The following is a 19,198-nucleotide window of genomic DNA, read 5'->3' on the forward strand; positions in this document are numbered from 1 at the left end:
CATTGTCAGGTACTTATGTGTCTGATTTGCATCGGGCTGGTAATGATCACCCCGGAGACACCGAGACAAGACACCGATATGCTAGTCGTTTTCGAACGACAGAAGTCGCCGCCACGTGGAAGCGTGGCGGCGGATCCACGATGCTTATTCAGGACGTCCTCGACAAATTTTAGAGACGTTTCGCTTTGAGGTCCATGACAAAGCGGATTGTGTGAAGGGGAGGCCTGGGCTGGTGGCGTTCAGGGACGGGGAAAGTTTCTACAAGCGTGAGAACTAGTGGCATTGGGGTGTTTCAGTAGTCCCCGGCCAAGACTCCATTGCTCAGTTTCAGGATTTGATCTCAGAACGGCGATCATGAGGGAGCAATATTGATTGAGGCGCCGTATGACCCCGGCCATTATGCATGTACTGTGCTTCATTCGTTTCACTCGCAGAAATGGTCGTGGCTGGAGTGTCTTTGATTTCTTACTTGGGTCTCCTGCAGGATGCAGCTATACGGTTAATGTCGAATGATCAAACATGCGAATCCTAAATATGTAGCCCAGGTCCAAAATATTATGCCTGCGCAGGATCTTCTCATCCGTCAAACGTCTGAGGCGCGATACATCTCACGGCTCGCTTCGTAATGAATTTACATATAAGTTCTAGTCCATTATATCTCTCTTCGAGCGATATTCAACTGTTGTCGCTCGACAACATTGCAGACCCGTCCGAACGCTTCGAAGTCTTTCTCACTCCAGTGATGGAACAGGTCGGGTCTAGCTAAGAAGCCATCTGCGACAATATCTAGAATTGGCCTCTGCAGGGTACGGTGACCGGAACGCGTGATGGTACGACAGCTCCTGATCGGCTCGACTCTCATGGCAGAACTACTCGGTCTAGAGAGTCTGCACTGTGATTAGTTGATAGCTCGCGACGCTCAATCTCCATCCTTGACGACGATGGTGATGAGGCGTAGCGATAAGCGGATATAGCGGCTGGCGGGGTGACTCGAGCGACATCGATCGCCATCCTGCCGGCCTGCCGTCGATCGGATGGCAAGCGGCACGGTTCGATATAATCACATGGGGCTGTGACGAATCAATCTGACTTGATGGACAGCGGAAGACTGTTCAAGTCCGAGTGTTGCTGAAGGCGAGTAGCGATTCCTCTAGCTCTCCCGGCGCGAGAAGATCGAACCAAGACAGCGAATCCGGTAATTCGCCCAAGTCCAACGCACTATCGTGAATGGAGCTGTTGGTCGTCGGGGCACACTCTTCCGGCGAGTCAGCGGTGAAAATCGTGTTCGCGACAACCCGTAATTGTTGTACAGCATTGTGTGCGACTGCCCAGGTTGGGCCTAGGCATTTGAGAACGCCGAGGATCAACACGACACGGTCGCGATGCTGCTGAAAGCATCGCGCGCCGCAAGAATGGAGGTGCGTCGAGGCGGCGGCGAGCTGGACGATACAGCTCAAAATGAGCCCGCAGCTGAAAAAGGGCGAATGTTGATCGAGTTGTCCGGGAATCGACGCGAGGTTGGATATTTCTTTCGAGGCGTTGATGGTCTTCGCAGTGTGGTGCGAAGAGGTTGGTGGAAGTTGTCGGTAACCTTTCGCGCAGGCGATGTCGTTGGTCGAAGGTATCGTAGCGGGTAGCTCGCTCCGCGGGAAGTGGAGGAAAATAGTCGCACAGTGTATCATGAAATGAGCTTGGAACAGCAGCGGGTCGACTTCGCCAGACGATTGAATCAGAGTGTCGCCGTGGTTGGGCAGGTGGAATTTCCAGCTGGCGATTGCGTTGTCAACGTTCTGTATCTCGTCCGGCTCAGCGCTCTCGAGCGCGGAAAGCGACAAGACTCGCTCGATGATGCGCGCTGCTTCAATCCGGTAGCAGTACGAGGAAAATACGACATTTTCGTCTGCAAAGACTCGCCCACTGAAAGTGTTGAGGGAGACGGGTGGTACGTCAAGATCGTAAAGTTCAAAATCCGATTGCGCGCAAGGAAGAAGTGGCAAAGGTTTGATGTTGCTGCTCGTGAACATTGGTTTGCGATGCAGCGCGGAAATGTACGCGTCGATGGTGTAGAGCTCCCACCAGGTCCTTCGAATGCTCTCCTCTCTCTTCAAGTCTTGGACCGGAGCGTCACGCGCAAAATCAGGTCGATTCAGACCCACCATCAACGCGATGCGCGCAGCTCGGGCGACGCACGACTCCGCTTCTTTGGTCTGATGCCGTCCATGGAGAGCGATGGAATAAAATATGAGGGCCTGTACGCGGTGGACCGTGTCTTCGTCCTTAGATTCCAACATGGCAACGCTCGCAAGATGGTGGAGGTTCATCGCGTTGCTACCCGGAAGCTGATTCGGCACCGGACCTGGAGTGGATTGGTATTGCTGTCCGATGAAGCATATGACCAGTTCGAGATAATGGGGATAGTGCTGCGACGAGAAGAAGGCCCGCGGCACTATGATCGGATGGGCTGGATAAAAGCGTTGGTAGAAGCTGTTGATGAGCTTGTTCTTGTCCGCATCGCTGAGCCCAGGATTGATTGTCGCCATTGTCGTAGATGCGATGTTGACGTTTGATGCAAGCTCTGGCATTCGTGGCCGGAAATTGAGTCTCGTCTCCAGGTCGGACGTCGCTCCATTGTACGACCCACTCGGCGAGAGCGAGCTAATCTGGCTACGCGGTGCAGTCTCGTCGGGCTTCCTCATCGACATCCTCCCGAGCTCTGCGGCCTGGACCGCAGAGCTGTCTGGAGCTGGACGCTTCCTGGCGAGCCCACGCCTTGACGGTGCGAACACGCAGTCTGAGCCTTCCTCGATGCATCGCTGACACGTTGGCGTGACACCGTCGCACTTGAGGTGCCGGCGCCGGCATTGCACACAGGCGAGTCGCGAAGGCGCATCGACAGTCTTTTCTCTCATGGTGGCCTCCGTCGCAACAATGTGAAGGTTCTGCGTGGAGGAAAAGTACGCTTGCACATTGAAACACGAGGAAGCTTTGCAGACAACTTGGACTCTCCTCCGAAACAAGTTTTCGGGTGACTGGCCATCAACTTTTCTCAAGGTTCCGGAGAGACACGACGGTGAATCCAAACGCTGTGTGATGTAGACCCCGAAGACGCCGAGAACCCCGAGCTTCCCGCGCCCCGCTGGTCTAGACGCCCCATTATCAATCCACGTTCCAGCATGGCAGAGCTTATCTGTGAAGTATGATAGATTTGAAATCACTGTTGCAGATTCGAAGTGGAGAGGGTATATATAGACCTAGGTGACGAACGGGATTACCGAATGCGATCGTGAAAGGCCACTGCTACAGACCAAGGATCGCACATATACCCTCCCTGAATCAGAAAGAACTAAATCAAGCTTATACCAACATCATCCGCCACCAGCGCACCATAAACATCACCGAAACGAAACATGTGCAAGAAAGCAACCTGTTCCAAGTGTGGTAAGTCCCCGACCCTGCAGCATCGTGGATACACGCAGCTGCGGCCGCGTGCGCTGCCTACAGTTATTCCATCAAGGTGTATCGGACTGACGACCGCGGTCTACAGACAAGCGATCATGGTGGGGATGCGGCCAGCACATCGCGACGGTCATCGACGAAGTTCCTGAGGCAGAGCGTTGCACCTGCGAACCGAAACATGAGGTCGATGGCAAGAAGTACCCACCCAAGGCCGACAAACCCGATGCTGCCTGTGCCGTCGCATGAACGGAAAGCTATGATGTGCCAGGTCATTCACACATTGTCGACAGCGTTTTTGTTGGGGGGGGGGGGGGGGGGGGGGGGGCTTCACAGGCGTTTGGGGAAGATGGCGTATCGTCAATTCGATTCGCCAGGGCATGACATCGGCGTTTCCATATGTGCATCTGTATTTTAACTGATGATGTGTGAACTGTTTTTCACTTTCAGAACATGGTCCCGTATGACCGCGGCGGTGACAAGACTATCATCGTTTCAGGTGCTTGCAATCGGACAGTGCGATCCGATGAATAAGCGCATACGTGTCACGCCTGCATCCGGTGACCAATGCAATGCGCTGTTCGCTCTCGGGCAGGGCTTCCAGAGCCTGTAATGTTCGAGCCTGAGAGGGAGTCCAATCTATCCATGAACTCGTTGAAAGAGACATACACTCATCAAAGCTCCACCTCCGCCCAATCCACTCTCCCACATCTCCCGTCCACACCCTCCAAATCCTGAAACCCGCCCTCAACCCCATCCTCACCGACCGTCCAGTGTCCTTCCTCGACGCAGCGCTTCCAAGCTCTCAGGATATCTACGAGTCCCAGCCCGCGCGATGGGTTCCAGGGACACGGCACCAACGACCCCTCACTGCTGAGGGGATGGAACAAGTCCGACCGGGACCGCCGCTGAACGTTCGGGAAATGCCGGGAATAGGCGACGCTGTCGACGAAGGTTCCGTAGTCGCGTGAGAGGTAGAGGCCGTCGTGGGAGGATGTGTTCAGGCGGGGAGAAGGCGACCGGAAGAGTCGTGGACGGAGAGGAAGATGATTTTCTCGTGGTCACCGGGGTCGTCGAGGTTTGCTTCGCGCATGGCATCCGGTGGTATGATCAGGCCCGGTGCGATGCGGAGCGGTCGTCCGGATTTCAGCCTGGCGGGTTGCCGCGCACGGATGAACCATTCCTCGGGGAAGTCTTGCTTTGCCGGCATGGGTTGGTCTGGCTGATGGTCGGACCCGAGTGTGGTGGAGGCACTGCATGATTTTCGCATGGCGGGTCTTTCCCGCGGCGGTGCCGGTGTCGTGTCGAATGCTTCGCCCGGCACTCGCTCCTCTATCGCAGCCAAATACTCCTCCCATACGCGAAAAGTCTCCGGAATGTGATCGCGGTAGTACATTTCGTGGTTCCAGCCGAGAAGGGCGCTGCGACCCCACTCATCGCCGGGATCTTCTTCGTCGTAGGTTAACGTGATCAGCCCTCGATCCCAACACATGAGCCATTTCTTCAAAATGGTTTCCAAGGGCAACCAATCCTGGTAATCATCAGCCCGTTCAGGCCCAGGGAAGGCAATGATCCTTGCCCGACTCGAACGTTGGTCGAAGAACAAGCCGCCTTCTGGCTCATATTGTGGCAGATGAAGAAGGCAAACTTTTGAATGTGATTCCTATGAGTCCAACCAGTCGTCGTACATATAAAACCTTAGTTCGAGCGGCTGGATGAAGGGCATGAGCAAAGAATTCCATGGGCGATTTTCGTTCACGATACAATGTTGGAGGAATAGCTCCAGGGCGGGTGACTTCCCTCTTGGGAGCTCATCGTCTGGACGTTCGTGAGGAATGAGGTTGATCGAATTTGGCATGGGCAATGGGTCGCCATCCGCGAAGTTCGCCGGTGCCAGATCCCTGGCTTTTGCGACCAGTTCGTTGTAAAGACTCGCACACGCGAGTAGATTGAACTCTGCAATGTCGGGATCCCCGAGCATCCAATCTTCTGGATCGGCGGACATCATGTGTGAAGCTAGAAGTACGTCGGGTGCCTTTGGAGGTGGTGTGATGGCATGAGGAATCGACCCGACGGGTCGTGGGTGTTCGGCCGTGCTGGTCGAGCTGCAGGTAACGTAGCTGCAGGTAACGTAGCTGCAGGTAGGATGCGCATTCGAAGTGCACAGCGACATCACCGGCAACACCACCGCAACATGTCTCCACGTGGTATCTTCATTCCCATGATGATGACAATGAACAGGCTCCGAGACTTGTAGATAACTTCACATCCCTGTGTAGACGCCTCCCGACTGTGGCGCTCTTGGCAATGAGTGGGTACTTGCACGGGTCAGATTCATTGTGAGCATCGTCGATAGAAGCGAAGAAGAATCGCACTCATGAGCAGAGGATGCAAAGCTTTGATGTATTCCCAGGGTTGTATCTGGAGATTCTGGAGTACCGTAGTCGCGACGACAGCCGATACAAACAGTCGCTCCGTGCACGCGCGCCAAGTGCACTGTTTTTACACCTATTTTCAACAGGTAGTACATAGGTAGCTGCCGACGCCTACACCAACAGCAGGTAATACTATACATCTATAGGTGCCTACATGACTTAGATAGGTAGGTAAGTATACTGGATACTTGATGCGCAGAGAACTATAGGGACCATCTTGTCACGTGCTTGTGTCTATCTGCTGCTATTCACTTGCTACCTACCTCCCTACCTGGTATGTACGTCTGCATCTCATCCTAGGTGACGGTGTCGACACGACGGCCTTGGGAGTCGGTCTCGTCTGACTTGCCCCCGGGTTTTGAACGAGACAGGTGCAGGCCGGCATTTGCAGCGAGGACTTCAGCTGCTCTCAGAGACGGCGAGAGCTGGCCTTCCTGTCCGAGACTCGGAGGCAGAGTTGGTCGATCAACGGACGTGGGGACATTGATTGGCTCATTAGCTGTTCGAGCAGGTGTCTCTCGCCTTTGGGCATATATGAACATTGTGCATCATCGAACGTCAACATGCACGACAATCGGGTTGGGCTTACAGTGGAGTAATGCGAAATGTCAACCCTAAGTCGAGGGGTGTCCACTTCTCCCTCATCGCCTTCATGCATACTAGGTACAGGTACGTACAGCAGCCGGCCCTGCGTCTGGCTTTGAAAATCGTACGACTTCCCAGGTTTGTTGCATCTGTCATCTGTGACTCCTGCCATTGCGACCCAAATATCCTCGTACGTTCTCTGCGCGGGATCGACGAGTCTTGATGTATTAGACCATCTCGATCTTCGGCATGTCTCTCGCGCGTGATCGCCCTACACTGCTCACATGCGTACCTACCTAGGCAGGTAGTGCTGTTTCGGTCTGTCCAGCATCAATGGCAATGCGGATCGGATCATGGAGAAGGTACGAGCCCGCACGATGGTCTGCCGTTACAAGGAGGTAACTATGTAGGAATAATAATAATAAATGATGAACTCCAGGAGAAATATCGGTCTGCGCCGGGCACAGTACGTACACACACGCGTGGGCGGTGTCGGTCCCTGCGTCAAAGATTTGGCACAGTACGCTTGCTTGGCTCATGCGAACTACTCCGCTCCACCACCATCCTCGACTGCGCTTTCCCTGGGTTCCCTGAGGACAACGAGAGGGATGAAGGGCTAACGAGAGCATTTGCCGTTTCCGCAGATGATCGTTCTTCCCCAGCAGGCGCCAGGGTCATTGGGGCGTGCCGTGTTGTCCAGGTAAATAATCCATGCGCTGGACATTCTCCCGCAAAAGCCGATAAATAGATCGGACAAATGCATGCAATGCAGGACAGCGGCATCTCACCTCACCCCGGACTGGCATGGAGCCGAGGATCTCACTCAGCTGGGAGGTCACGCAGAGCCGCGTCGGGGTTCGACATGGTCAGATCTTCTGCCGCTCTCCGTTCTCAAATGTCGCATTGCTGTTGATTGTCTGGAGGTGCTCGGTCTCCAAATTAGAAGCATCGGAATAGCGGTGCAATAGAGAGCAGTGTGGCAGTCTCATCTTGCTCTCCTTATCCGTCGGAATCTAGCATCGTCGTAGCGTCGACAGGGGCTTTATCGTGCGCGAAGATAGCGCGAGTCTGAAATCAACCTTGGGACCTCCAAAGAGGGGACAATGAGATCCCCTACCGCGATGGAGTTCTCGTTACCGTTGTATGGAATATATACTGGTCGACGAAGCATCAGGAGGGAAGGAGAGGGAGTGACCCAATATGCTGTAATAATAATTCTCATCGTGTTGCTGCAATAATCATCATATCGCATTTGCCTCTCTCTGTCTCTGCCCAGCTGGCTCTCTCTCGGCCCGTCGAACGGCCGGCGATGCTGCTTGACGCATGCGGCAAAGGGCTAAAAGCAGTAAAAGTCGAGCTTGCCTTCCCCATCACTTCCGCAATCGCCCACCTGATGTACCGGATCTCAAATAATAAAATACATGTCAGCCCTCGGACGGCCAAATCCTTATATGCCCAGGTGATTCCCTTGTTTTTTGATTCTTATGCTGCCGTGTCTCCCTTGGTCCCTGGTCCTGGTTGTGATATTTGTATTCAACCTGCTACATCGTCCTGCACATCGACAGCGAACAGGCGGTATCGTATCCTGTTGCGTTGCGAGAGCTTTCTTTTCCTGCCGGAGTTCATCACCACCCGTTCACCTCAACCGCCATTGTGGCCTGTGCGCCCTCGCAACTTTTCCAACTCCCGCCTGGAAGGGAGCCATATCGCGCAACTCTCTCTCTCCTCCGCCAGACTGCGACTGTTTCAACCGAGTCGTGTGTCTCTCAAAGTCCCTCTCCGTGCAATGAGCGTTTCCTTCTCATAGCACGACGCGTCTGCTCCAGTCTTCAACAAGATCGGGAGTGTTCAAACTCCAGCTTCTCTGCCATTGGCACTCGACAACGGTAGCTCCACAACCGACCACAGATCACAATGCTACAGAATCTCATTCCTTCACGGTGGCGCCGTGGTTATGGCGCCGACGACTCCGACAAGCCCGGCGTCTACGACCGCAGAATCACTCCTTTTCTCGAGACCGTCTCGCTCAAGGCGTGCACCCACCCTGTCCGAACCATTGCGGTCGTCGCCATTCTCGGCAGCCTTTTCTACGTTCAGCTCCTTGAAACCGGCTTCTTCCAACCCAAGCCATTAGACATTGCGAACCGCATCGACTTCGCCACGCTTTCGAGTGGGAGCAGGAGGCTCAACTTGGGACCAGAAACAGCTTGGAAATGGCAGGCAGATGATTACAAGTCCAAGGCCTCCGCAAAGGAGGACCTTGCGCTGGTGACCCTGGAGTTTGTCAACTCGGCCGCTCGCTCATTCAATGTCTCGCCCATCGTCGAGCAGATCCCCACAACCAGCCATATCCAGCGGCTGCCCTCAAGCGAGAGCGTCTTCTCTCCTCTCGGCTCAGACACCACCCTCGCATTCTCCATGCCTTACTCGGAGACCCCCGAATTCTTCCAATCGATCCGAGAGATCGGGGCCAAGCCACGTACTCCCTCGTCAGAGGAGGAGTTGGAAGCGGACTCGGAAGACCAGCAAGAGCAGAAGTTGTGGTTGATGAAGTCTTCCCGAGCAAACAATGGTTCGAGCACTTGGCTGGGCTGGGCACGAAACTCGTGGACCGCCTTTGTCGATGTCCTGAAGAACGCCGAGACGCTGGATATCATCATCATGGCACTCGGATACATTTCTCTGCATTTGACATTTGTCTCCCTCTTCATGAGTATGCGTCGCATGGGATCCAATTTCTGGTTGGCGGCATCGGTCCTGTTTTCGAGCACGCTCGGTTTCCTCTTCGGCCTGATCGTTACGCTTTACCTAGGTGTCCCCGAGAATGTGATTCTCATCTCCGAGGGCGTTCCATTCCTGGTGGTCACTGTGGGATTTGAGAAGCCCATCATGCTCACCCAGGCCGTTTTGTCCGCCGCACTGCGCGCCAAGAATGGCAAGCCTGGCGACAACGCTTCCGGTGATGGGACTCTGACCATTCAGAATGCCGTACAGGTCGCTGTGCGTGAGCGCGGTTTGGAGATTGTGCGCGACTACTGCATCGAGATCGCAATCCTTTGTGCTGGCGCAGCGTCTGGCATCCAGGGTGGTCTTCGTCCGTTCTGCATCCTTGCTGCATGGACTCTCTTCTTCGACTGCATCCTGCTCTTCACCTTCTACACTTCAATCTTGACCATAAAGCTCGAGATTAATCGCATCAAGCGTCACGTGGCTGTCCGCAAGGCCTTGGAGGAGGATGGTGTCAGCCGCCGTGTCGCTGAGAACGTAGCCGCTAGCAACGACTGGCCCAACGGCAAGAACGTCGAAAGCAACGAATTGCTGAGCCTTTTCGGTCGCAAGGCACGCGACAGCAGCATCCCGAGGTTCAAGGTCCTGATGGTATCTGGTTTCTTGCTCATCAACGTCCTCAACCTCTGCACCATGCCATTCCGTGGTACACGTCACAACTCGCCTCTGCCGACCGCCGGTTTGTCCAGCGTCGTCACACAGCCTCCGCTTGATCCATTCAAGGTCGCCGGCAATGCGCTCGATATCATCTTCGCCCGTGCCGAGCACAACCGGGTACCCACCACCGTCACCGTATTCAGCCCTATCAAGTATGAATTCCAGTATCCCTCAGTCCACTACTCCGCTCCTGCAAACGTGGACTGGGCACTCTTCGATGGCGACTTGGAGCGTGGCTTGTTTTCAGCGGTCGGTGGGAAGGTCGTCGAGAGCCTCCTCAAGAGCTTCGAAGACCCGGTCCTGAGCAAATGGGTGATTACTGCATTGGTCATGAGCTTGGTTTTGAATGGATACCTCTTCAACGCGGCGCGCTGGAGCATCAAGGAACCCCGACAAGAACAGGCTCAGCAACCTACGCACGAGGCGACCAACGGTCATGCTGTGCCTCCGGTAGCCCAGCCTCTGCGCGATGATGAAGAAGATGAGGAAGAAGAGGAAACCCCGGCTGCCAATGGTACCGTCGTGAAGCGCTCAGCTGCGGAATGCGAAGCGCTTCTCGCTGAAAAGCAAGTGACTCTCCTGAACGACGAGGAGCTCATCGACCTTGCACTTCGCGGCAAAATCCCTGGCTATGCGCTCGAGAAGACTCTCGGCGACAAGACCCGTGCCGTCAAGATTCGCCGTGCCCTCGTCTCGCGCAGTGTGCCGATTGCATCTAAACTCGAACGTTCGCTGCTACCATACAAACGCTACGACTACGACCGTGTCTTCGGTGCATGCTGCGAGAACGTGGTCGGATACCTCCCTCTACCTCTCGGTCTTGCTGGCCCCATGACGATCGACGGCAAATCATACTACCTACCGATGGCGACAACCGAAGGTGTGCTTGTCGCATCGACATCGCGAGGTTGCAAGGCCATCAATGCTGGCGGTGGCGCCACTACAGTCGTCACAGCCGACGGCATGACCCGTGGCCCATGTGTTGGTTTCGAGACCTTGGCTCGTGCAGCAGCAGCCAAATTGTGGTTGGACAGCGCCGAAGGCCAAAAGACCATGAAGGAGGCCTTCAACTCCACCTCACGATTCGCGCGGTTACAAACCATGAAGACCGCCATTGCTGGCACTTACCTGTACATCCGTTTCAAGACCACGACCGGTGATGCCATGGGTATGAACATGATCTCCAAGGGTGTCGAGCACGCCCTCCGCGTCATGCGTGAGAACGCCGGTTTCGACGACATGGCCATCATCTCCGTCAGCGGCAACTTCTGTACCGACAAGAAGCCCGCCGCCATCAACTGGATCGACGGCCGTGGCAAGAGCGTCGTCGCCGAGGCCATCATCCCGGCCGAAGTCGTGCGCAGCGTGCTCAAGAGTGATGTGGATGCGCTCGTCGAGCTCAACATTGCGAAGAACTTCATGGGCTCTGCCATGGCGGGTTCGATCGGTGGTTTCAATGCCCATGCCGCTAACACTCTCACTGCTATGTTCTTGGCCACCGGACAGGACCCGGCCCAGAACGTCGAGAGCAGCAATTGTATCACCGTCATGAAGAAGTAAGTCTCATCTGACCCATTCCAACCCCCGAAATTGACAATGACTAACCTTTCATCCTCTGAACAGTCTCCGCGGCTCCCTCCAAATCTCCGTCAGCATGCCCTGCATCGAAGTCGGCACGCTCGGCGGTGGCACCGTCCTCGAGCCGCAAGCCGCCATGCTCGACCTCCTCGGCGTCCGGGGCCCGCACCCGACCTCTCCCGGCGAAAACGCCCGCTCCCTCGCCCGCATCATCGCCGCCGCCGTCTTGGCCGGTGAGTTGTCCCTCTGCTCCGCCTTGGCCGCAGGCCATCTCGTCAAAGCCCACATGGCGCACAATCGCTCGGCTGCACCGAGCGCGGTCCCCACGAGGAGTCCGACGCCTGTCGGCTTGACCATGACGAGTACGGTCGAGAAGGCCAGGGAGGCGGCGAGACGGTGAACCTCGGATGGAAAAGGAAAGAAACAGTAGTGGTTAGACGTCTTCTAATTTTCTTCTCTCACCCGACGGGAACTGGGTCCGGGAAGACGATGAACTCTTCCGCCATTTCTAGATTATCTTGCGATGCGGGCCGCACTGTGTTGGTCTCCCATCGCGTTCTCCCTCTCCCCATCCACTATCCGCTATCGTTAGGCGATCACCACATGTTGTTGATCGCGACGCCTTTCCCTCTGCCTGAGCATAATTTGAGGGCTCTATCTCTATACATAGATTGCTTCATCCCGAGGCAATGAAAAGGCCATATATCCTATCACATTTGAAACTTGCACTTCCTGGCGTTGCTGCAATCGTGTGGTTCATTATATCCTAGGAATACACGCTGGTCCCTCTGTGTCTCACGGTGACGACGGATTGCACAGAAATAGCGGGAGAAGGGGTGATCCCCGACATGTCCTCTCGAGAACAACGACAGCTCAGGCATTTGCATATGAAGTAAAGACAAAACGATCGAAAACCTGATACATCCGGCGGATGAAAGCGACGTGGTGGGTGATCCCAGCAGGACCACGCCGAGCCCACAAACGTCGTGGTTTGTCACATCGTCCTCCCCCCAAGCCCGATCCAAACCACCTGATCCTTTCCACCGCAAAGCCCATCCCGTCTACAACCGGCGCGCTCGGAAGCTGACGATGATCTGGCCGACAGGCTGCAAATAGCACGAGTTCTTGGAGACAGTCTGGATCGGGTCATCTCGTCAGTAATCTGACCTTTGTGCAAAAACACATGCCAGCAGGGAGAAACATAGCAATCGAAAGAGAGGAAAAGACAAAGGGAGAAAAAGCTGGAAGAAAAACACCTACGCCGACCGGGTTGTTGCACCCTTCACCGGAGAAGACATCGACGCTCCAGTTGTCGCTCTCGTCCAGCACGTTCAACTGCAGCGAGTTGTACCCGTATCCCACGGCGTAGCACTCCTCCTGGTTCGAGGGGAACCCTTCCCCGTACGTCGTCCCGTATGAACAGCCGAGGTCGGTGCCGCATTCGTAGTTGCCGCAGCCTTGCCTCCAGGCGGTCACGATTGCCTCGGGAGTTGCGCGGGCCTCGAGGGAGGGGACGGCCGCGGCACTGGCGGCGGCAATGAAGAGAAGGAGGTTGGAAAGCATGGTGAGCGAGTGGTTTGAGGTGGGCAAAGTGAGAGTATCGTTGTTCAATTCGAGCTCAGCTGGGAACTGGTGGATTTCTGTTTCTCGCCGAAACGGCGGTATTTATGTCCGATCGAAGACTCGTCCACTTTTCCACCCATCCCTCGAGAATGCGCCTCGATGTATCCTCGATGATGACGGCATTGTGATATTTTGGCGGGTTTGAACCTTTCGTCATGGCAAAGTACCAAAATGAAGAAGTCCTGAGCCTTGAGATTGCCAAGCCAGCCTTATGGAAGGACATGCATAAAAGTAGCGTCTGGGTATGTAGTATATATATGGACCTCACGGACCGCTAATCTCGATATGACACGCAGGGACGTGCTTTGTTTCGATCGAGCACTCCGGTGACCTCATCCCTTGGTCAGTATCATGACAAGCAATCCCGACGCCGACAAATTACCACTTTGAGCTTCGAGATATTTCAATCCATTGGAGTGTTACTTGGCGAACGCAGCCAAGTAAGTCTAGCTTGGTCGGTAGCTCATGACTGGGGATCGAGATCGCCCTTGGTGACATCGCATCCACAGGCTTGCACGTGGTTAGCAGGTTCCAACTATCTATGAGCACGGAGGCAACGTCGCAGATCGTGTATCGCAGTACCTAGCTATGTATAAGCTGAAGTCGCGACTGCGGGCCCGATCGTCGTCTGCAGCCGCAGTGGTCCCGAGCTGGACAGAAGTCGTATAATCGCAAAATGTGCGCTCCGAGAAGAGCACCGGCCCAAAACAACGTGAGAGCTTCATTGATCACAGAGCAGCGACTGAGCCTTCTTGCCGGTGTTCATCCGCCGCAGACAGTGACGTCTTCTCGAACGGTCCCCGCTACATCCTTCCAATTGGACGGCCGAAACGGCCCTTCATCGGTTGCGGAATCCGATGACGATGTGTACATTCATCTACAAGATATTGTGGATCGAGGCCGAATTCAACGGCTCATGCGTGGAATGAGAAGCCTATGAATAAAATTAGCAGGAAGGACAGGTCCAACTAATAGAGATGTTGGAGATGCAAGCGCTTAAACTTTAGCGCGCTTGGCCATCCCGCAGGATTCTAAGCTCGCCGACAAACACCCGGACATGTGCACTTGAATTCGTTCGCACAATGCAATGACAATTATAGCATATACAGGTGTCGATCAAATTCAACAGGGCACTCCAGCAGCTGTGAAGTGAACTGAGGCTGTCCCACTCATCATACAGACCATGCATCAAATTGATCATGCGAGTACTCCGTCCGATTTGACCGATACCCGTACATGACAAGCCCCAGGTAGGCGACCATCACTGACAGGACCTTGCATTGACTTTGGGCGACATGCGATATACTCCGCAACACGACTACCAAACTTCAACGCTTCGTCTCACAGATTTACACGTCGCTGAATGACACACGATGAGTCAACAGACGGTCGAGGATGCGATAAGATTCAGATTGCGCTCTCTATATTGTTTCCGCTTGATCGCCCTGTCATTCCCACAGCACGAACCCACACTGTTCCTCAGTCATCTAAAGCTTGCGCGCTCTGAAGCTGACGATGACTTGTCCATCCGGCTGGAGATAGCAGGATGGCGTGTCGATGGTCTTAGGGAACGCAGTCAGCCTGATGTAGTGTTGAGTCGATGTCAAGCAAGAAACTTACCGTGATAAAGTTGTTGCAGCCATCGCCGGAGAAGACATCGATTTCCCACTTGGTGTCGTCCAGCACTTCCAGTTGAAGCGAGCGGTAGGACTGGTCTGGGTTCGCGTAACACTCGCCCTCTTTGGTTGGGGATTGCCCTCCGAAAGGGATGGTCCTTTGGCACCCCAGGTCGCTGTCGCAGGGATCGATGCCACAGCCCTTCCTCCAGAAGGTAACAAAGGTTTGAGCGATATCCTGTCTGGATTCAAGCTGAGGCAGGGTCGCAGCGTTGGCAGAAAGAATCGCCACAGCGAGGAGGGCGAATTTTGCGAGCATACTGGAAAAAGGTTTGGGAGGAGAGAAGGCTGATCTGGTGTTGATGTGATTCGTACTGGTGTTCGAGCTTGATGGTTGAGTGATGGTACACATACATGGCTAATATCGAATATTTATGCTATTTATCTTTGGACATTACTTGTCATGTAATCTCAATCGAGGCGATTCTCGCGTAAGAGTATGACGTTGTAACAGTCACGAAGCAAAACATGAGGTCTGTAAGTCCAACTTTTGTGGACAGCTATGAAGTTCCAACACCAACACTGGCGCAATTCTTAAAGCCAGCATGTGGATTTAGCGCCGGGCACCGCCGACAACAAGTGCTTAGCCAAGAGCTTATCGCCAAGCAGTCCTTCGAGAAATCTTTCGAAATTTGGGGGGCTAGGACTGATGTACTATTCCGCAGCGACCCGGCGGCTACTTTGGGTTATTTCATGCTCCATATAGACACACTCGCACAATGACCGACGTCGTTCCGCAGCTTCAGGAGAACGGGCCATGCGGTCCCACCAACAACTTGACGAGAGATCGACGTTCGATGGGCCCCACATGCTAGTCTCGTGCTAACGTAACATCGAAGTTGTCCATCGATATCACTTATCATGTCTAGCTCTTGTCAACACTGTTCTGTGCTGTGAGCCTAGACGATGTCATACATAACAATTAGATGCTTGCCGCGCTCTTACTCTGCAGGGCTAGAGACGCACAGAACAAACAAAAATGCTTCACGCTAAGCAATGTGACTCTGCCTCGGCGCCTTCAAGCCAACGCCAAGTCCCAGGCACAACCATATCGAGTCTCATACCAAGTGCATCCAAGCATGAAGTAGATATTGAGATGTGACGTCAGGTAACACAAACACAATCATGCTGTGTGGACATGACCAAAAGTTAGCAGGAGGACATGGAAATCCAACATGCGACATGGTCGAGGACTGACTACCGTCGGTCTTCGGCTCTCACACAGCAACGATACGTCATTCTTGATCATAAGCTCATTCATTGAGGAGGATCACAAGAATATAAATAGGCTCTTCAAAATCCGTCCGAAAGTTTTATCACAGTACACAGAACCACACAAAGCAGCAATCACCAAGCAGTAATAACAACGCCATCATCACCTTCCTTATACACAGGTCTTCACTCTTACAATTATGACTTCTCGTCTTATCTCTGCCGCGGCCATGGGCCTGCTCATCGCCAAAGCTGTTGCTCAGGAAACTGCCATCGGTGTCTGCAACTCGGGTGCATGTGACTACTGCCCCAACAGCCTTATTCAGCAGGGGACGGGCTACCCAGCCTGTGTCATCTACAACCGTGATGACGTCCTTGGAGCCAAGAAAGACGACTACCCTGTGAACGGCTCAATTTATCCTCTCTTCTTCGATATCCGTATGTGCATTGCTTCAATGTATTGGATTGCTCATGAAATCTGCTGACTGATATCTACAGCTCCTGTCGACAACCCCACCTGCCGAACCATCATCCGCACTCCAGCTAACGTCGATGGTGAGTTCCTTCACACAGATCTCTTGTTCTGGCATATACTAATCATACTATCTCTTTGCAGAGCCTGGCTGTGGTTTCCCTCGCTACGCCGGACGCGGTGACGCTTGCACCAGCGTCGAGACCCACCCGACCATCATGGTCCAGTTCTGCTGCGGCACAGGTGACTGCACCGCTGCCGGTGCTTCCAAGCGCGGTCTTGCGGGTACCAGCTCCATGAGTGCTGTCCTCAAGGACGCAGATGGCAACATGATTGTCCCGACTGCCGTCTGGGCCCAGGGCCAAGACATCATGGACCAGTTTTTGCACGACCACGGACTCAACCTTTCCACCGTTGTCCAGACCGTCAGCGATGCCGGCGTCTCCATCTTCAAGCCCGTTGAGCCGCTTCTCTCCCTGTCAGCTGCTGAGAAGCCCGTTGAGAAGCGCGACTGCGACAAATTCATTCAGGATGGCGGCGAATACACCACCGTCGGTAGTCAATCCTTCCGCATCAGCCAGGACTTCTGCGGACCAGATGCAGGTGTCACTTACACCGAGAGCGTCAGCGTTTCGCACACCACCAGCTTCAGCTCCACCGTTGGCGACCCATTCGGTATCGTCTCTGCTTCCGTCGGATTTGAGACTACCGAGGAAACCTCCAGCGAGGTCAGCTACATGTTCCAGGCTGGAGAAGGCCAGTGTGGATACGTCGCTTTCACTCCTTACTACGTCTGTGTCAAGGGTAGCATCGAGGGCTGCGACGCCGGTCCCCAAAGTGGCAACGTCTGCACTCCCAAGCTCAAGTCTGACGGCAAGCCCGATGGTATCTCCGCCTTCGTCTCAACCGTCTGAGCAGTCTTCTTGATTAGGTTGGGAAAGAATGCACAGGGACATTGTGCCTGCTGGCTCAATGCAGTCACAGGACACCGGATTGTGAATGTTAGCGTTCGATTTGGCGCTCCATTGCTCGCAGAAGTGCAAATCAAGAACGCGTTGCAGACATATATAACGCAGGGTTTGCAGGGTTAGAATACCGTTTGTTGTCGAGTTCTGAGTTTTTTTGTTCCAATATTCGTCTAGTGACAAAACTAGAATAAGAAGCAGATCAATTTAATCATTCTGTTGATAACAGGCGTTGTTCTGTCCGAATAAATAAGGTTATTACCGTCGATAAGTCGTAAAGTAGTATTTAGGAAAGGATTTTAGTTTAGATAATGCCGTCCTATACCGAGCAGGATCTGGAAGATTCACTTAAGTGTTACGGGTCAACTGCCAAAGGGTAGTTTACTCGAGGTAGCTTCTTGAGAATGAGTAGCGAGGTAGGAGCAGGAAAGGGTCTTTGATTTCAATGGCTAGGTTGGTAACATGAGTTCAACACGAGCCGACATAAGGTCAGCTCGTCCTACCTATATATGTGTGTCTTCTTACATACAAAGGGAAATGCCTGCTACAGGTAGTACTAACAGAACGCAGTTGATGCTGCTTGTTCTGTTGTAGCAGAGCCAACAGAGCGAAGCCTGCTCCGTCTGTTCTGTTGGCTTAGTCACGTGATTAGGGTTCTGTGGAGGGATCATGTGCCTGAGGCGGCACGGTCGTGTGATCGTAACACTACTCCCCTTTCAGCCTAGCCTCGTCTCGAGGCTTGCTTCATAAGTATAGATGATTGCCCTTATGAGTTGGCAGCCATGTCGTCCTCTTCTTCTCGTATTTCTCGCGCGACAGCTATCAACGCTGTCGGTATCAAGCTTTCAGACCTGGATATGGCGCCTTGCTCCAATTGTCGTAATGCGAAAGTGCCTGAGGGCGAGATTCGCCCTTCCTGCGTGGTGGGGCCGCGTTCCAAGAAGTGCTCCGAGTGTGTCCGGAAAAATTGTCGGAGTTGCGACGTAACGCTCCGCGCTCAAGAGTGGCAGAAGCTCGTGATTAGTCGGGACAAGCTGGCTCTTCAAATCGAGGAGATCGAGAAGGAGGAGCTGGAGCTGATGGAGGCCCAGGATAAGCTGAATTCTCAGCTTCGGCAGCGGCGGGAAAAGAAATTGCGTCTTCGGAAGATCTTTGCTCAGCAGGCTCGTCGTGCTGAGGCTGCTGTGGAGGCGGAGCTCGATGTCCTGAGTGACGAAGAGTCCGGTGATGGCGAGCCCGGTTCAGCCGTTCCTGTCGAGGCTCCCGTTGAGATTCCTGAGTTTCATCTTGACCATGGCATCCTGGAGCTGCCTATCGAGTCCTGGATGGCCTTAGAGGGGGTTTCATCAGACTTCTTTGCCATTCCTGCAGCAGGAGTCGACAGTTCGTCAAGTTCTTGATTGGTTCCCAGGTATTTTCGCTATTTGGGTATCCTTTCCATTTAATAAGATATCGCTGACCTTTCTGCTCTAATATTCTTTCGACTTCGTACACGTCTTCTTCGAAGTTCTCCTGGTGAAAGGTTTCTTGCAGTGGCGTTCCTGAGTCAGCTGGTTCTAGCTGAGAGACATGGAATGTCTGGTGTTTTCGGGTATCGGATGGCAGCGCAACTTGATAGTTCACTGGCCCGGTTTGTCTGGTGATCAAGAAGGGTCCGACCTTGACGTGATCGAGCTTCTTTGATGGCCTCTTTGTGCCGAAGTTTTTTGTAAGTACATAGACTCTATCCCCCTTCTTTAGCTGAGGATTCTTCTT

General features: G+C 53.8%; 8 protein-coding genes across 8 annotated transcripts; 4 read left to right on the forward strand and 4 right to left on the reverse strand.

Moving 5' to 3' along the window:
• Nucleotides 1–1,112: 1,112 nt before the first annotated feature.
• Nucleotides 1,113–2,909, reverse strand: K489DRAFT_414291 (uncharacterized protein; the record flags this gene model as incomplete). The annotated part of the gene is made up of 1 exon (XM_033608150.1): nt 1,113–2,909. The coding sequence occupies one exon, from the start codon at nt 2,907–2,909 to the stop codon at nt 1,113–1,115; it is 1,797 nt and encodes a 598-aa protein (XP_033454834.1).
• Nucleotides 2,910–3,214: 305 nt separating this feature from the next.
• K489DRAFT_385523 (uncharacterized protein) lies at nt 3,215–3,764 on the forward strand. Its single transcript, XM_033606123.1, has 2 exons — nt 3,215–3,438; nt 3,545–3,764. The coding sequence occupies exons 1-2, from the start codon at nt 3,408–3,410 to the stop codon at nt 3,700–3,702; spliced, it is 189 nt and encodes a 62-aa protein (XP_033454835.1). The 5' UTR covers nt 3,215–3,407; the 3' UTR covers nt 3,703–3,764.
• A 689-nt stretch (nt 3,765–4,453) lies between these two features.
• Nucleotides 4,454–5,458, reverse strand: K489DRAFT_414292 (uncharacterized protein; the record flags this gene model as incomplete). The annotated part of the gene is made up of 2 exons (XM_033608151.1): nt 4,454–5,116; nt 5,213–5,458. 2 exons carry the CDS (start codon nt 5,456–5,458, stop codon nt 4,454–4,456), a joined length of 909 nt encoding a protein of 302 aa, XP_033454836.1.
• A 2,929-nt stretch (nt 5,459–8,387) lies between these two features.
• K489DRAFT_328775 (3-hydroxy-3-methylglutaryl-CoA reductase 2) lies at nt 8,388–11,895 on the forward strand (the record flags this gene model as incomplete). The annotated part of the gene is made up of 2 exons (XM_033602087.1): nt 8,388–11,473; nt 11,541–11,895. 2 exons carry the CDS (start codon nt 8,388–8,390, stop codon nt 11,893–11,895), a joined length of 3,441 nt encoding a protein of 1,146 aa, XP_033454837.1.
• Nucleotides 11,896–12,247: 352 nt separating this feature from the next.
• Nucleotides 12,248–13,491, reverse strand: K489DRAFT_385529 (uncharacterized protein). The gene is made up of 2 exons (XM_033606124.1): nt 12,756–13,491; nt 12,248–12,631 (listed from the first exon to the last, which is right to left on the reverse strand). The coding sequence occupies exons 1-2, from the start codon at nt 13,056–13,058 to the stop codon at nt 12,557–12,559; spliced, it is 378 nt and encodes a 125-aa protein (XP_033454838.1). The 5' UTR covers nt 13,059–13,491; the 3' UTR covers nt 12,248–12,556.
• Nucleotides 13,492–14,503: 1,012 nt separating this feature from the next.
• On the reverse strand, nt 14,504–15,277 carry K489DRAFT_385531 (uncharacterized protein). The gene is made up of 2 exons (XM_033606125.1): nt 14,739–15,277; nt 14,504–14,680 (listed from the first exon to the last, which is right to left on the reverse strand). The coding sequence occupies exons 1-2, from the start codon at nt 15,051–15,053 to the stop codon at nt 14,606–14,608; spliced, it is 390 nt and encodes a 129-aa protein (XP_033454839.1). The 5' UTR covers nt 15,054–15,277; the 3' UTR covers nt 14,504–14,605.
• A 929-nt stretch (nt 15,278–16,206) lies between these two features.
• On the forward strand, nt 16,207–17,392 carry K489DRAFT_374850 (uncharacterized protein; the record flags this gene model as incomplete). Its single annotated transcript, XM_033603559.1, has 3 exons — nt 16,207–16,444; nt 16,505–16,561; nt 16,623–17,392. The coding sequence occupies 3 exons, from the start codon at nt 16,207–16,209 to the stop codon at nt 17,390–17,392; spliced, it is 1,065 nt and encodes a 354-aa protein (XP_033454840.1).
• Nucleotides 17,393–18,215: 823 nt separating this feature from the next.
• On the forward strand, nt 18,216–18,854 carry K489DRAFT_385533 (uncharacterized protein). The gene has a single exon (XM_033606126.1). The coding sequence runs from the start codon at nt 18,226–18,228 to the stop codon at nt 18,841–18,843; it is 618 nt and encodes a 205-aa protein (XP_033454841.1). The 5' UTR covers nt 18,216–18,225; the 3' UTR covers nt 18,844–18,854.
• Nucleotides 18,855–19,198: the final 344 nt, after the last annotated feature.

The sequence above is a fragment of the Dissoconium aciculare genome (assembly GCF_010015565.1).
Source record: "Dissoconium aciculare CBS 342.82 unplaced genomic scaffold K489scaffold_29, whole genome shotgun sequence".
Classification (NCBI taxonomy): domain Eukaryota; kingdom Fungi; phylum Ascomycota; class Dothideomycetes; order Mycosphaerellales; family Dissoconiaceae; genus Dissoconium; species Dissoconium aciculare.